General features: G+C 41.2%; 2 protein-coding genes across 4 annotated transcripts; one reads left to right on the top strand and one right to left on the bottom strand.

Annotated features, from left to right (window-relative positions):
* Window positions 1-25: 25 nt before the first annotated feature.
* LOC105354536 (cell death inducing p53 target 1) lies at window positions 26-4033 on the top strand. The gene is made up of 6 exons (XM_011478017.3): window positions 26-162; window positions 2652-2801; window positions 2889-3023; window positions 3095-3193; window positions 3390-3537; window positions 3632-4033. Exons 2-6 carry the CDS (start codon window positions 2660-2662, stop codon window positions 3738-3740), a joined length of 633 nt encoding a protein of 210 aa, XP_011476319.1. The 5' UTR covers window positions 26-162; window positions 2652-2659; the 3' UTR covers window positions 3741-4033.
* A 752-nt stretch (window positions 4034-4785) lies between these two features.
* Window positions 4786-15262, bottom strand: LOC101157539 (MKL/myocardin-like protein 2). 3 transcript variants are annotated; one of them, XM_011478015.3, is made up of 13 exons: window positions 14955-15262; window positions 12573-12638; window positions 11568-11623; window positions 11405-11480; window positions 11005-11166; window positions 10539-10717; window positions 10241-10354; window positions 9231-9499; window positions 8901-9036; window positions 7981-8814; window positions 7170-7265; window positions 7034-7094; window positions 4786-6950 (listed from the first exon to the last, which is right to left on the bottom strand). In XM_011478015.3, exons 1-13 carry the CDS (start codon window positions 15052-15054, stop codon window positions 6490-6492), a joined length of 2610 nt encoding a protein of 869 aa, XP_011476317.1. In that variant the 5' UTR covers window positions 15055-15262; the 3' UTR covers window positions 4786-6489. The 3 variants fall into 3 exon arrangements, with proteins under 3 accessions (XP_011476317.1, XP_004071645.1, XP_011476318.1); XM_004071597.4 differs by having other exon boundaries at window positions 9255-9499; XM_011478016.3 differs by having other exon boundaries at window positions 14970-15261.
* Window positions 15263-15853: the final 591 nt, after the last annotated feature.

Genomic DNA, 15853 nt, shown 5'->3' with positions numbered 1-15853 from the left:
GTCCCTCGAGGATTCAGTGTAAATGTTCACAGTGGGTAATTGTAAACGTAGCTGAACTATTTGAATATTTTGAATAATTAGTTGGAGGAAAGGAACAGTGTTCTGTTGTCCGGCTTCTATCTAATGCTCTATGAGGACGATGAATCAGGTGCAGCAGAACAGGTAAGGCAAAACAAAACTATATTCACGATTATAAGACAGCTTTGTTAACATATTAGTGTGCCAAATGTATCCTAACATGGATTTATTTCAAAACATTTTAAAAATGTAATTTTACCCAACCAAAATAATAGAAACTAAGAAGTTTTTTTTTTTTTTACCAACCATATTCTCTGTGCCCCACATACTTATTAATTTCTTTCAAAATATGTATGTTTTGACCTCTAAGTAATTATCAATCACTTTACTTCTGATTTTTATTCTTAATTTTGGATCACAGATTCTGCAAGTTTTCCACCTAAAGACGAGATAATTTCATCACAGATACACTTCAACTGTTAGAGACAGACTAGAATATAAGAGTGAAGATTTCAGGAAATCACACTGTATGATTTTTAAACATTTTTTAAACATTTGTTTGTATATGAGTATTTGGTCAAAACAAAAGGGTCTAAGGGCAGGAATGCCCAGTTTAGATTAGACTGTTTAGTTTAGTTTAGCATTTTATGACTGATTTTATGTTCTTGTATGAAGCTCTTTGGCACAACTATTGTTGTAATACTGGGCTATATAAATAAAATTTAATAGAAAAGTTACCTTGATCTCAGAGACAGAGGTCAAAGGTCTCCTGTAGGCCTTTATCCGGTTTAGACACAGCATAGCTGCTATTTTGGCCCATTCTTCTGTACAGACCTTCTAAGAGCTGTGATATTTTGAGGGTGTCACTGGGAAACACAAACTTTCAATTCCCTCTCCAGATTATCTATTAGATTGAGATCCGGAAATGGACTAGGTTACTCCAGAACCTTGAAAGGTTTCCTTTTTTTTACGTAGCCACTCCTTTGTTGCCCAGGTGATGTGTCTGGGATCATTGTCGAGTTGAAAATCCAGACACGTTTAATCCCTCTATGATGTCAATAAGGAAACATGTTATTTTTCCCAATATCTCACCATACACGGCCCCATTCATCCTTTTCGTAACCCTTGTGCGATCCTGGGCACTTTAACGTTGGGAGTTGGGTCATCTAGACCCACTAGACAGTGCTCTGAACCTTTTTTCTTCAAGATTTGTGATCTTCTCTGGTGTCCATGGATTACATGAAATCTTTCCACCTTTATCCACCTTTGTCATGGTAGGGAGAACACGTCAATGTAAGGGTGGGGTCATCTAAGATAGCACAAGGGTTAAATATGTGACATTATTACAGGTAACAAGTAGAGAAAAGAAAAGCTTCTCAAAGAAAAATTAACAGGTCTGAAGGAAAGAATTCTTGCTTGTTTGTACCAAAAGTCTCACTTTTTGAACTATTATCCAAATATTTTATTTAAAATCATTTAATGTGATTCCTGGGTTTTATTTTTACACTCTGTCAGAGTTGAAGTGTATCTGTGGTGAACATGAAAAAACTCATGTTTTTGAAAGAAAGAACTTGTGGAATCTGTGACAGACAAATACCTTTTGCCTCACCGGACATTAAAAAATGTCCACCTTTTGTATTTGGGTTTTTTGATACAAAGAACATTCAAAATTGCTCCACAAACAACAATTTAGAATCTGTAAATATCAATAGATGCATTGACAATGGGTAAAAAAAATCCTTTGCTATTAAAGTGTTAAGATTTTCCCTTACAGCATTACTTTATTATAAAATAAATAAAAATACAAAAAAAATATATATGAAAAAGTAAAACAAATGATTAATCACTAATTGAAAATGGTTAAATTGATCGATGTTTAATGATATTACTTCATTTGCTCCAAAAATTCATAAATTGATTCAAAAATCTTTCCTAATGTAACATAATTTTGCACATGTTTTTAACTTTTGATACTTGATGAAATTTTGCTATGAAAATTCCTGAAACAGTGTTGTGTCTATTTTACTGATATAGTATTATGTTTTAATTATATGAATGACTTTTATAAGTAAAATAATCTGCATATATTTTAGATGACTGATCTGCATTTGCCATGTTGATTTCTAAAATAGTTATTTTTACATAATAATTAAGTAATTCATCTTTGTCATGTGCTTTATCGATACCATATGATTTTTAATTCTGTCTGATTAAAAACTAGGAACCGGATATTGATAAATCATGTAATAAAATGGTTATAGTATAATGGAGTATTTTGAGAGTCAAACAGCATTAAAAACTATAATAACGTCTTAAAAATTGGAAAACAAACACAGCGCTCTTGCCTCAGTGTGAAAAGGCCCTGGTTCTGTGCTCTCCATCTTTTCCCACAGTCTAAAAACATGCTTCATAAGTTCAGTGATGTCTCTAAATCAGGCAGGTGTGGTGTGAATGTGAGTGTGTGTGTGGCCTTGCAGCAGGCGGGCGACCTGTTCAGGGTGTACCCCGCTTTGGCCCAACTGTGGCTTCAGCAACCCTGTGACCACAAAACGGATTCAGCAGGTTCAAAAGATGGACAAATGGAAGGAAAACTAACGTCCGTCTGCTTTTCTCTGCCCATCTTTTCCACATAGGTGTCACCATGAATTCCACCAACAGCGAGGCCACTAAAATTTCCATGGAGTTGAAAGATATTTCTTTAAAGATTCAAACACTTCAGGAAAGGAGGAACATTATGTGCATTTTTCAGGAGATAAGGAATCGCACAAACCTTGGCCAAACAGGTGGCTTGAAAGAAACAAATAGCATTTCTTGATGTGATGAAACGTTTTTGTCAAATGTATGACCTCCTCTGCTTTGTGTACTCTCAGAGGAAGCATACGCCAAACTGCAGCAGATCAACATTATTGAAAATGAACTGAAACAACTCAGAGAGAGGCAGGCTGAACTCCAAAAACGATTTAAGAGCACTTCAACTGTCAAATGTGTCAGATTTGACCAGAAGGGTAAGCGGTAAATGTTTGCTTTAATCCTTCATGTTTAAGTCTTGCAAAGACTCCATTTCCTTTTTCTCCAGAGACTGCTGTTCCCCCACCAAGACAGGAGGTAGAGAAGGATGATGATGATGTTCCTGAGAAAAAAGTTGTCTTTGTTGAGGCTCCGCCTTCCTTCCCAGGTGACCCACTTTTGATTTCAATAATAAGCTTTTTGAATTCCTGTCATAAAACCCCCCCCTGAATTTCAGGTTTTCAGAAGCTGTCATAGTTTCTATTGCCTAAATAATAAAAATAATAAAAAAACATCTGAGATACAAAAATAAATGATGAAAACAGAGGAAGGGGAATCATTTCTTGCATGTGTGACCTTTGCAGCTCCTTCTGTGATTCTGGACACGGATAAACTTCCACCTGAGCCCAGCAGGACTCAGTGCCCGCAGTGTCAGCAGTTTGTAGTGACTGAAACCAGTACCTCCATCAGCAGCGTGACCTGGCTGGTGTGTGTTATGACAGCTCTGCTCGGGTACAACTGATAACACATTTGCCTATTTACACAATGAGCTCCGTTTGTGCCGCTGCTTCTCACTGTCCCTTCTTTCTGTTTCTGCCCTTCCCAGCTGCGTTGCCGGTTGTTGCCTCATTCCTTTTTGCTCCAACAAGTTCAAGTCCATTACACACAGATGTCCAAAGTGTCGGACGTCGATCGCAACCCTGAAAAAGCTCTGAACGGGGGACAGACCGGCCGGGTTTTGCTTGTGGAGTCTATGAAAGTGAAGCAAACAAGCCAGCAGGTTCTGCTGAAAACTGGAATAACAGAGGCACAAATGAATTTAGACGTTCGTTCAACTGCTGGAAAATAACGACTAAACATAAGAAATGTGAAAAGACAGACGTTGTACAATGTAGCCCAGTGTATTTAAGGAACTCATTCAAAAAAGGGGAGCTTTTGGAGAAAACAATAGACTGAAATACAGATAAACAGACCCTATACACTGTATATAATCATATTCTTTAAATTCATTCCAACTTTCTTTAACCGCAGAAGATCCATCAACATTTCTTTAAAATAAAGATTAATTATTAGCGCTTTTACTCAGCCAGCATCTCCTCCTTCCTCTGTGACCTCTGGATGTCTTTGTGTTTTTCGCTCTGTTTTGTCTGTACTTGCTCCAGATGTTAAACACACCTGAAATAGAGCAGTTATCATCTTTTGCTGCACTCTCATATGTTGAATGCTCCTTCTGGAGGAGTTAGTATTAATGTTTTCCGCTCTTCCTGTCTGCAGTGCAGCAGCTAGAAAAGGTCGGTGAGCACTTCCTTTGATCTGCTGACTACTTTGTAAATTTAGTTTGGTGCAGACATTTGCTTCAGTTCATCTATGGGATTGTTAAAAAAATGGATTCCATCAAGATGATTTTTTTTTTCTTTTTTGAAAAAGAAACTTTGAACAAACATCCTCTGCAAGTGCTGATTCTGAAGGTTTCTTTTATGGATTTTACCATTTTTAATAAGTTAACTGTGGAAATATGAGCCTCAGTGCAAACATATGTTTATCTGTGTGTTTAAAATAGAAAACTGACAATCTGTGAATGTAAATGCACCGAAAATCAGATTTAGTTTGAATGAGTAAAACATTTATTTCTCTTGTAAAATTCATAACTGCATTTTTTTTCAGTTTGTCCTTTTTTTTAACAACCTTTGAAGAAAATTTATCGACGCTCCATTGCATCCCACTCTGATTTCTGTATGTACAAAACAGCTACTCACGTATAAAAACATATTTAAATACAATATTTATATATGGTCTACGAAGTACAAGTTACAATGCTTTTGGTTTTGAAGAACACAAATAAAGAGACAAAGCATTTCTATTTCCAGCACATAACCCTTATAGGAAACTCACATCAGGCGTTAATGAGAAACAAAAACAAAGTAAAAAAAAATCACTCTTTTCACCGCTAAATGACTCAGTTTATAAAATTTCAGGAACTTAAAGTGATTGATTTAACCCTTGTGCTATCGTAAATGACCCCACCCTCACATTGACGTGTTCTCCCTACCATGACAGAGGTGGATAAAGGTGGAAAGATTTCATGTAATCTATGGACACCAGTGAAGATCACAAATCATTGAAGAAAAAAGGTTCAGAGCACTGTCTAGTGGGTCTACATGACCCAACTCCCAATGTCAAAGTGACTAGGATAGCACAAGGGTTACAGACAGAAAAATACTAATGGCATAGTCTTCCTAAATAAATAAAAAACACTGAAGTGCATGATGTTTTTATTCATCATGAAGTTTTTTGTTTTTTTAAATACGTTTAGGATTTGTCTAACCAAATGTGACCACCAGAGGACGCTGATGTGCAACTAAACAAAAGGCTCCCACTTGAGTTTTTGTTTAAATTTGTTTTTTGAGAATATTATTTTCCCTTTAAAACTGTGAAAATGGATCATGGAGGAAAAAGTGGAAAAAAATACTAATAAAAAAATTAAAAGAAAGAAAAACACTTTAGAAGTCAATGCATCAGAATCCCGTGATTCCTGCAGTGAAGCAGATTCTTTGAGCAACTGCCTTAAGATGAGGTTCAAAGGACTAACAGTTCCTCAGAAGTGGGCTGTCAATTTCACTACAGACCTACAGAACTAGTTATGAAATTAGGAAATGTTCAAAGAGTATTATGAAATAGAAGTTAGGACTGGTTTTGCCACCTTGTTGGCAACCAAACTCACATTTTAAATCCTATGAAATGATAGACTAGGTCAAAGTTAATGTCCCGCCAAAATGTTTTGGCTTCCAGTATAGAAGAAGCAGCAGTGTGCACTTTAAGTTCTTTGAACTTTTGCTAAAAGAAAAAAGAAAATCTACTTTAACTTTAAATATTTAAAGTTTAAACTGAGCAATGTGTTCTTGTATTTTGACTTTTATTCAGTTAAATGTTTTTGCCTTTTAATTTTAAAGCAGGCAACTCCAAACTACTGCATAATTGCTCATCTACAGGTTACTTCTGCTTTCTATGCATCTGAATAGAAACATTTGTGCAAAACAAACAAAAGAGCAGAGAGTTGACATCCAACTGGCAGTTGTGTTATGTGCTGTCATTTTAAATTTTTTTTTTTTTAGATATTGCAACTCAGTAAAAAAAACACACACAAAAGCTTTAATGCAAATCTTTCCCAGTAAGGACAAAAACATTTGCATATTTTATGTAGTCTGGTATCCCGACAGAACAATAAGTCTGTGTTCACTAAGCATGAAGCCCAATAAATGATGTGCAGAACTTTAACAGCTTCAGGTTTAAGCTCAAAAGTACCATTTCATCTTTCTCTATGTACAGAGGCCTAAATAAAACGTAAAAAAAATCTGCCTGCTCCAACCTCACCTTGCAACTTCCGATCATTAAAGAACAAATGATCCCATCGAAAAACAAAATATGACTTTGGAATGACAGATTAGAGAATTCACCTTTATGCAGTCAGTCCCAGTTCATCTGCAGTTCATGGGAATCCAGGAAGTCTGGGGAGAAGACACCCACAGATATTGACATGTCCAAAGGGTTAACTCCCTCTGCGGGTGCAGACAGCGTAAGGTCCAACCAGTCCATGTTGTCTATGTTGCTGTTGTCCAGGTTTGGACCAGAAGGTGGTGTGCTTTCAATGAGGAGCTCCTCCATAGGTGACTGTAACTCCTCCGTCAGCTTCAGTTTCTGTGTTTTAGCGTCCAGCGTGTTGTCTAATAGGTTTTCCAGCTGGGTGTTGGAGGTCAACCCGGTCAAGGTGGCGGAGGAGTTGAGGGTGGAGCCGGGCAGCTGAGCCACCTGAACCAAGGGCGGAGGCCGGGACAGCACCGTGTTGATAGGAAGGGTGGTTACGCTGGCTGTCACCGGGAGAGGCTTGTCCAGACCGGGAGGTTCCTGCCTGATGAAAGGAGAGATCTCTGAAAAAACAAATGTCACAGTTAACACATCATCAGGTATCCCACAACCAGGTCAGAGCCTCAACACGAGCAACACTTCTCACCGCCGCTTTCAATCAGCACATCGAAGAGGTCATCCATGTGTTGGCTTGCTGCAGTGGGAATCTGCAGAGAAACACACAAAGGGACTTCATCAAAAATGTAAAGATCAAAATTCCTTTATCTATTTTTTAAAGTTACCTGAACTGCAGCCAGCATGCTGCGCGTCTGTTTAACGGCATCCTCGTAGCGAGGTGGATCTTTGGTTTTTCTCACTTGGTTTGTGAATTGTGTCTTCTGTTCAGTACAAAAAAAACCAATGTGTCAAAAAATGAACAAAAACAGAATACAATTGACATAAACAATGGTTTGAAAGGGTTACCTTATCAATGAGGATATATTAATATCAGAGAACAGAGAGAATAAACAAATTTAGGATCATTTTCCGACCAATTATTATTTAAGGGTGTCACAATAATTGACTTTGAATGTGGTGATAAAATGGAAAATGAGGAGAGTCATGTATGAACGTGTTAAATTCCCAAAGTCTGTGTTTTTTTTTTTCTTTTGGTCCCACGGTGATGCTGCTTGGAAATGTTGCAACTTTAAAGTAGACTTTTCCCTGTTTCGGTTCTGATGGGGCAGACTATAGCACTATTGAAAAAAACTTTATTGATCCCTGAGGGGAAATGAAGTGAAATTCTGTGTAACTCATGAATGCCGTGTCAGTTCTGCTCAGAGCAGCAGAGGCCTGTGAGGGCAGCACAGCCAGCCCTCACGAGGAGGACAGATTAACCAGTGCCATTGAAAACAGGGCATCACGTTCACGAGTCCAAACTGACCTTCTATTTACTGCCCACAAAATGGGATTTATGATGCCTGGGAAACATACATTTTACATTACACAATGTGTTCAAAGGATTCAAATTTGCTACAAAAATACAGCTGACACTGATGAGTAATAGGGAGGGAGTCTGCGGAGGTCTGTGCATGCAGATGAATGTTTTCTTACGTTTTTCAGTTGCTTGGTTTGAGTGCTGCATTGTTGCTGTAATGCTGCTGAGACCTGTGTTTTCTGTGGCATCTGTCCAGAGGTCTGGATGTGGCCTGGAGCTGTGCTGCTGGCGGCACCGTGCAGCTCCACCGGTGCTGGTTGGGTGGGGGGCAGCAGGACCTGAGCTCTGGACTGGACAGTCTGCAGGCCGTCGGGCTGCGCGGCAGTCTGGTGACAGATGATGAACGGGTTTGTGCTGCTCATGCGGTTCTGATCCACAGACTCCTCTTGTTTGACCAGCAGAGAGGGAGAGCCGCAGGAGACCGAGCAGCTGGATGGGGTCCTGCTTTCCTTTTTAATCTGGAGAGGAACCAAAGGGCTGAGCTGAAGAGGACAGTCCCCCTGCTGACTTCTTTTCTCCACCTCCAGTTGCATCTTCAGCTCCTCCACCAGCTTCTGCTCCTGCTCCAGCTTCCTCATGAGCTCCTTGATCTGTCGCTCCTTTTCATGCAGACGCTTGTCCTTTTCGGAGTCCTTCTCAGTGGAACTTTTCTGTGTGGGACTCTCCTCTTGAGTTGTTCCCTGTTGGGGACTTATACATGTGTTGAAGTTTGGACTCATATTATTGTCATTTATGCCCAGGTTGGACACTTTGGAAGCTATCACAGAAACCGGCGGAGGTGACTTGACGTTTTCAGACTGTGAGGCAGCTTTAGCAGCAGTAGTTTCCGTGGCAACAGCACTCTGGATGTTCAAGCTCTCGTGAAACAACTTAAGCCTCTCGATTAAATCGGTCTTAGTCCCAGAAACAGGCAGAGATCTGAGCTTCAGCTCCATTTTGAGCTCAGAAACCTGAAAAGGAAAAGATTTGATAAATCGCCGCTGCATAGGCCTTCAGGTTGATTCAATCTGATTGTTTGTGGGCTTTGGATTGTCACCTTCATCTCATCCAGATTAGCCGGTAAATGCTCTGGTCTGTGATTGGTCGTGGTGGGGAGGAGCTGTGCAGGAGCGGTCTGACGGTTTCCTTTGAGAACAACAGCTGAACAGCTGGTTTGTGCCTCATTTGTTGATCTAACGAGACAAGCGGAAAAGGGAGTAGAGATGTGAGAGGGAATCCACTCTTCATTTTTCACAATCTGGTGCCTCTGTATAGGACGCTTTTGGCAGAAAATTGCAAACAACAAAAACAGTTTGCGGCAGATAACTTTGAGTGAAAAGGAAAACAGAAGGGACATTTTACATTTGAGTGGATGAGAATAAAGAACCTGAATTTAGTACTGGAGTCATACTGGATCAAAGCAGGCCGGCTGGTTTGGTAGCTGTACTGCTGCTGCTGGCTCAGGATCTGGAGTTGCAGGAACTGCTGCTGCTGCTGCAGGAGACGAGCATAAGAGGAGTCCATCTGCACTTCATTGTGCTCCTGCTTCTGGTCAGGGGGAATATACTGATGGTACTTCAGTTTTTTCACCCGCGGCCTGGGCTCTTTGCTTTTCTTGCCCCGGGTTTTGTCAGCTGGTAGCCTGGCCAAGCTTTGCTGCAGAGCAAAACACAGAAAACAAAAATGTAAAAACCTTTTGAGGATAATTTAGCCACTGTTTGAGATCTCAGGCCACTGAAAATGCAGTTTGCATTGCCAGCACCAACATTGCAAGGCTTTGAAATGTTAGTGTGATACCCAGCGAAAGCAGGAGGATGAGGAAATGGGTAGTGGCAACACGATTCTTTTTGTTCTACCTCCTGCTGTCACAGGATGTAGTGCACGCAAAATGTTTCAGCGCAGGGGCAACGGGTTTTACTGCAGGTATGAAACCAGAAACTCAGGCTGAGTCGAACAAGCAGGCAGCCTCCAGTTTGTCAAATTTATTCCCCTGAAGCGTTCCATAAGGAGGAGTGTTATTCTGAGAAAAAGACAGGGTTCTGATAAATGAGCTTGTTGTTTTTTGACTCCCACTCTTTGATTTTTAGTTTAGATTGCATGAAGCTTAAGTGAAGAAGGTCAGTCAGATCTTTGGATGACAAACGGATTTGCTCAGAAATTGCTGTTCGCCCCCAGTTTGACTCGGCTGAAAGACGCCCCACGAAACTAATGTGACTTTAACTTTGACAAAGTGCAGCCTTTGACATCTTATCTGGAAGAATGTCTTCAGGAAAAAGCCATAACAGAAAGCACACAACCAGTCAATTAAGCCGAAAAAGAAGCACCACAAGTCACATATCGCAGTCCTATCAGCTGATTGTGCACAATCTGAATCCATCCTAAAGAATAAAGCCTTACTTTTACAAGAACTGGACCTGACGGAGAGTTGGTGTTGGACAGACGGGGTTGCTGGTTGCTCTGTTGCTTGGTGTTGACTACATCTGTGGTGGCTTTGGGGCTTAGAACTGAGTGCTAGAAAACCAAGAAAAGGCAAATTAAAACAGATTTAAAGTTTAATTGTATGTTCCAATTCCAATTCCATTCCAATGAGAAATAATTAAAAATTATCCTTCAAAATCAAGATCTGCCAAGACAACTTCATTTTTTGCAAGAAAAAAGTTGATGTTTTGTTCGTTTTTTTTTCTTTTATACATACTTGTGTGGGAGCTTTGAGGACAGACGTGGCCTCTGCCCCTTCGGACTCTGATGGGGAAGCATGTGAGCGCGGTGACGGTTGGCTGTTAGACTGCAGTGGCGAAACTGCATCACCGCTGTCTTCATCAAAGCTGTAAACATCTGAGGCAGGCAACGTCTGAGAGCAATCTGCCTCATTACCTGTGAGACCAACATCAGAAAAGTATAGAAGCACCTTTAAATACAAAAAAAAAAAAAAAAAAACACAAGAAATTAAATAACCATAAATTGACTTGTGAGGCGGTCTTGATGTCCAAATATATTGAGGGAGATCTGAGCTCAAAAACATCTAAGAAACTTTTCCTTTGTACAACTTATGTTTTAGAAGTTTGTAGCATTTTTCAAAAGTGAATTGATGGAATATTCTGCTGGTTTGTTTTAGTTAAATCGTGACTTTGAAATGAGGGGGGAAGAGGATAAGCATCTACCATCGATGAGCTCCTCAATAACAGAGTCAACAGGCAGGATTTTCTTCTCGACCAGCTCCAGAGGTCCAGGCCTCTTAGCAATTTTTTCGTTGAGATCGTCAGCCAGCCTGGCTCTCTTCAGCTTCATCTGTGTGGCCTGCAGGGAGGGCTCTGCCTGCGTCTCTGATAAACACAAAGAGGATGTTCATCGCTGATCTGCTCAGCATCCATCAGACCCTGGACCGGTTTGTCACCCTGACTCACAGCAGGCTCAGCCAGACTTCTCCAGCAGCCTCTTATGCACAAATACATTTATGCTGTTATAAGATTGTTGATAATAAGAGCAGACATACCAATAAGCACATTAATCATTCGGCTTATCGAGGTGCTATCAGGCAGTAAGAGCAGACGGAGGGATTACCTTGCAGGATGTGCATACGGACCAATTCAGAGCGCTCTGGTCTGCTGCAGAGTTTGTGCTTCAGGAAGTTCCCAGTCTGTGCAAAAACAGAAACATTTCTTACTATTTTATGAACATATTCTATAAAAAGAGAAGTCAGACATGGTGATCGCTGTTGTCTTACTCGGGCTCTCTCCAGATTGCGAATCTGTTCATGAAAGGCAGCAGGTGATTTTAGAGCTGCAAAGGGAGAAACCCAGATTAACGCAGAGTAAAATGAATGTTGTGAGTTTCCAAATCTATAGTTGACAAGTGCTTAAATTTAAGTGTAAAAAGCTGGAGTTTTAGTCTGAAAGCAAAACTGTGAGCAGGAAACGTCAGCTCTCCTGACTCAAACAAAGAGATTATCCCCTCAGTGAGTTACTCTTTGATCACTCAGGATAAACTCATCCTGCCTCCAGCCTCTGGCTCACCACCGTCTCACGAATGATAGAAAGGTTTTTGTTTGGTTTAACGACCCACCAGCTAGTGGTGGTGGGGGCTCTCAGGAGCGTGCCTGAGGAGCAAAGCAAAACATTCCTGCTTATTGCCTAAACCGCATTTGTGTAGGAGAAGCAGCGTGCTGAGCTGGAGAATGTTCCACTTTGGTAGTTTGTGTGACGGCCATGCTTGGCCGCATCATGGAGGGGGTGAATGACCTGCGCTGACGGCCCGGTCCCTGACTCATGTGACCGTGTGGAGACAGGAGAAGGAAAACAACCACAAATAAGCCCCCCCCCCCCCCCCCCCCCCCCCAAAAAAAAAAAGGAGGTTTCTGGAATCCTATCATTTTTTTCTTGGTCTTACACAAAAAGTTGATTTAGAGCGAGAGTGAATTCAATCTACACCCCCCTTGACAGATGATGGAAGAGCTGTCTCTGCGCAATCAGCTCACACGTGTTTCATATTTAACATGGAATATTATTTATAAATAAAATGAGGGAACGCTGGCATAAAAATGTTACGTGTAAAAGTCATATTAAAGTGCAATCATAGAGCGTTTCATGTGTGTGTTATTTAAAAATGGCAGGGTGAAGAGGCCAAAGAATAGTAGAAATATATAACAAAAGGGGATTTTCTTTATTTTTTTTGTCTTTGTAATTGTCATATATTCAAGGCAAACAAGACTGTGGTAAGTAGGAAGACTCACGTGGCATGATGCCTTGCTCCACGAGCTGCTCCCGACTTCTCCTCTGCTGCAAACACAGCTGCAGGACTGTGAGACAGCAGAAACACGGAGGTTGAAGTTCAACATTTACCATTCAGAACCTTCTGGACCGAGTCATCGCTTTCTGTGGCTTCAAACTCTGAAACCTGCGAGGCCTCAAATGAAACAAAAATACTTATTATTTCTCCATCAACGTGCTGCCCTGCAGGGTTGATGCTAACCAAGCTCTCAACCACAGACATCCTGCTCACTTCCTCTATGGTTTTAAAGGATAGATGTTGAGAGTACCAGACCAGGCTGACTGGCTCAGAGCCCTTCTAATGATAGGTAATATCTGTGGGTTCCAAATGCAGAGAACAAGGTAAGAACAGAACAGAACAGAATATAAACATCTGTGAGAGGATGGATATCAGGGCTGCAGTCATGATTATGAGTCAACTCCAAGCCGGTCAAGTCCGTCGTGACTGCTTCTCCAATTGTTTTAGAATCTTTCTTTGGATGGATGAGCAGTGAGCGTTCATGTTAGACATCAAAGATGGGACCATCCTCCAAGAGAAATTCTTCAGTTTTTCATCCGAGCTCTGCATGCAGTGTTTGGACACTTTGTGACATTTAACCAAAAATGTAAACTGTAGTAAGACCCCAGTTTAAACATTTCCAAACAAGTGAGCGTGGGCTTGTTTTTGGTGTGGAATACCATTGAGAGCAGAGAGGGCGGTGCTTGACAAATGAGCTGGCGGCGTGAACGACATCTCACCGTCACCGCCGTCAGCTCAGCTAGATCTAGTCTTCACACACACAGACCAGCTCCAAACACAGACCTGCTCGACTCTCCTGGGAAAGGCGTATGAGCAGGCCTCTGTGACTCACTGGAGCAAAAATAAACTGGGCAGCTGTGAGAACAAGGCCTGGGAAACGTGAAAGTTGGGGGCTGCTGAGGGGGTGGGATATCCAGTTGAGTCAAGGGGAAGTTGATGGGCTTGGAGTGGTGGGCAGGGGACGCAGAGTGACAAGAGCTGAGGCGAAGGGTGGAAGGCCATGTCTACTCTCACATCATCTGCAGAGCAGAGAACATGCTGTGCCTGATGTGTTTTCCCATTACAGGCTCTGGGCCATGGGGGGTGATGGTCAGACCAATCCTACCAGGAGGTTTGGAGAAGTTTCCATTGCTTGGTCTCAACGTTTATATTCACTGTGACTCGAAAAGAATGCCACAAGCGAGAGACTTTATGAGTCCGTGGAACCGCATATCAATAACATCAAAGCTGCCCTCAACCAGCAGGAGAAAATGCAGGGTTTTATTTGAACATCCCTATGGGGGCACAGCTCATGCCCGGTGTCCTCCTGTTTTCTGCTTCAACCCTGGCTAACCTTTCTGTGATGCAAAGCGTCTCTCCTGCTCTGCAGTCGCATCAAAGCATGAACAGAAGTTATGGAGAAACGCAGAGAGGGGGATCTGCTGGAATCCTCCACTCCTGATGTAATCTCTAATCTCATACCAACGTTGTTCTCAACAAATCATCCCTGGAGGTCTGTCATCGGTCCAATCCTTTTTGTCTTTCTTCAACAGAATTCACTAGAACCAGCCACAAAATAAACTGTTTGGTTTAGTAGCAGAATAAATCTGCAGTTCTGGTGATTTTACAAATGGTAAACATTACAAATAATTCAGAAAAAAGTCAAACATTTGTATCCCCAAAGTTAACTTTCTTTTCTTTTATTAACACAATTGGATCATAAAAACAAGATAAACTAGAAATGTTTAGCTTATTATCTACTTAAAAGAGGGGGAGAAATCTGTTGTTTCCCTCCTGGTGAGTGGGTGTGTCCTTCACAGCAGGAAACAATATAGCACACCAACCATCATGTTTAAACCTCTAATAATTCTAAAGCACAATATGTCTCTGCATTTCTTCAAAGGTGACTTTAATGTTGTTGTTCCCAACAATGTTTCTTTCAGTTGTGCACATTTTGTCATCATTAACCACACAAAGTGGAGTGACAAACGGCAGTAGAGCATTCGCGTCGGGAACATAACTGCTCTGTTGCTGCAGGTGAATGCAAAATGGAAGATTAAAAGCATTCAAATGACGAGCAGAATCTTGATGAGCAACATGTCTGACAATTCTACTTAAGTTCAAAGAAGCACATATTTCACAGGGGAGAAACCATTCTAATGTCATGTGACACAAAACCAACCTGAGCTCCAGAAACTACAACCCATTGTAGTTTCTGGAGTGGTTTTTTTGTGCATAAATCTAAACAGTAAAAGAGTAAAAATTGATGCTTGGCTATAAGACATACAACAGCAAAGATAAACATTTGTTGAGAGTTTAAAACTGTACCCATAGAAATAAAAAGCACCTGATTTGAATTTACCCCTGCAGATGGAAGGGGTCTCCACATCAAGGCAGGCCATGGAGGGCAGTGGTGGCTTGCTTGGTGGCCAGGTCTGGAGTCCCATGGAGCGATGAGGCCAGAGGAGATCACGGGAGGCGAAAAGGAGGGAGACCAAACTCAGCTCTGAGCAAAACACAGCGTGTTCAGCGCCTCTCTGTCGACCTCAGCCGGGTGAGGTTGTGAGCGCGTGTGTAGTGCATGCGGGAGAGTGCGAGTTCACAGTCGACGTCAGGAGGAGGGAACTGCACAAGTTAACCCTCTCCCTTTGCCTCCCTCTCTGCAACACAAAGAGCTGAAAGGACTTCAGAGGGATGTTCACTTTGAAGAGGAGAGAATCATTTACAAGCAACTAACTATAATAATCAGAACAAGCTGTTAGTAAATCAGTTTTATGAGGAACATTGTTGTCCTCTATGGGAAGTGAGGCATATCTTGCAGATTTAGTAAACACAAGCATCTGATTATGCTTTTTATTGCAACATTTATTTGAATTAGTCTCAAAACTGTGTTTGAAACTAAAACATTTAAAGAAAAGAAGAAAGACAAGCAAAAGATGCAAAAAAAGTAGCTTCGATGTCTTCTTTGATGACATCTGTGACCCCAAACAGGAAACGAGAAAAAAAACAAAAACCAAGTGTGGTAAGTTCAAGATAAAAAGAAAAAAGAGATATGGGATGATTTAGAAGCTGATGTCAAACTGTAAACTCCCAGGCTGCTCAGAGCAGGACCCAACATGCTCAGGAGCATGGCACAGCTGGGTTCAGAACCCCCAACGCTCACATTTGGCATCAAGTAATGTGTGGAACAGGAGAAAATAATCGATTGAGAAAACGTGGATAACAAGGCACAACATGTTGTGACAC

The sequence above is a fragment of the Oryzias latipes genome, chromosome 8, assembly GCF_002234675.1.
Source record: "Oryzias latipes chromosome 8, ASM223467v1".
Taxonomy (NCBI): Eukaryota; Metazoa; Chordata; class Actinopteri; order Beloniformes; family Adrianichthyidae; genus Oryzias; species Oryzias latipes.
Note: the sequence above shows the minus strand (reverse complement) of the source record. Positions and strands in the feature narration are given on the sequence as shown.

What these genes read in the sequence shown, in the direction of transcription:
- LOC105354536 (XM_011478017.3), top strand. Translation starts at nt 2,660, where the DNA reads ATGAATTCCACCAACAGCGAGGCCACTAAAATTTCCATGGAGTTGAAA. An exon ending in CACAAACCTTGGCCAAACAG is followed by an intron (nt 2,802 to 2,888) that starts GTGGCTTGAAAG and finishes GTGTACTCTCAG; the next exon opens with AGGAAGCATACGCCAAACTG. An exon ending in GGCTCCGCCTTCCTTCCCAG is followed by an intron (nt 3,194 to 3,389) that starts GTGACCCACTTT and finishes TGACCTTTGCAG; the next exon opens with CTCCTTCTGTGATTCTGGAC.
- LOC101157539 (XM_011478015.3), bottom strand. Translation starts at nt 15,054, where the DNA reads ATGGGACTCCAGACCTGGCCACCAAGCAAGCCACCACTGCCCTCCATG. An exon ending in TCCTCAAAGCTCCCACACAA is followed by an intron (nt 10,355 to 10,538) that starts GTATGTATAAAA and finishes TTGGTTTTCTAG; the next exon opens with CACTCAGTTCTAAGCCCCAA. An exon ending in TGTGCTGATTGAAAGCGGCG is followed by an intron (nt 6,951 to 7,033) that starts GTGAGAAGTGTT and finishes TTGTTTTTTCAG; the next exon opens with AGATCTCTCCTTTCATCAGG.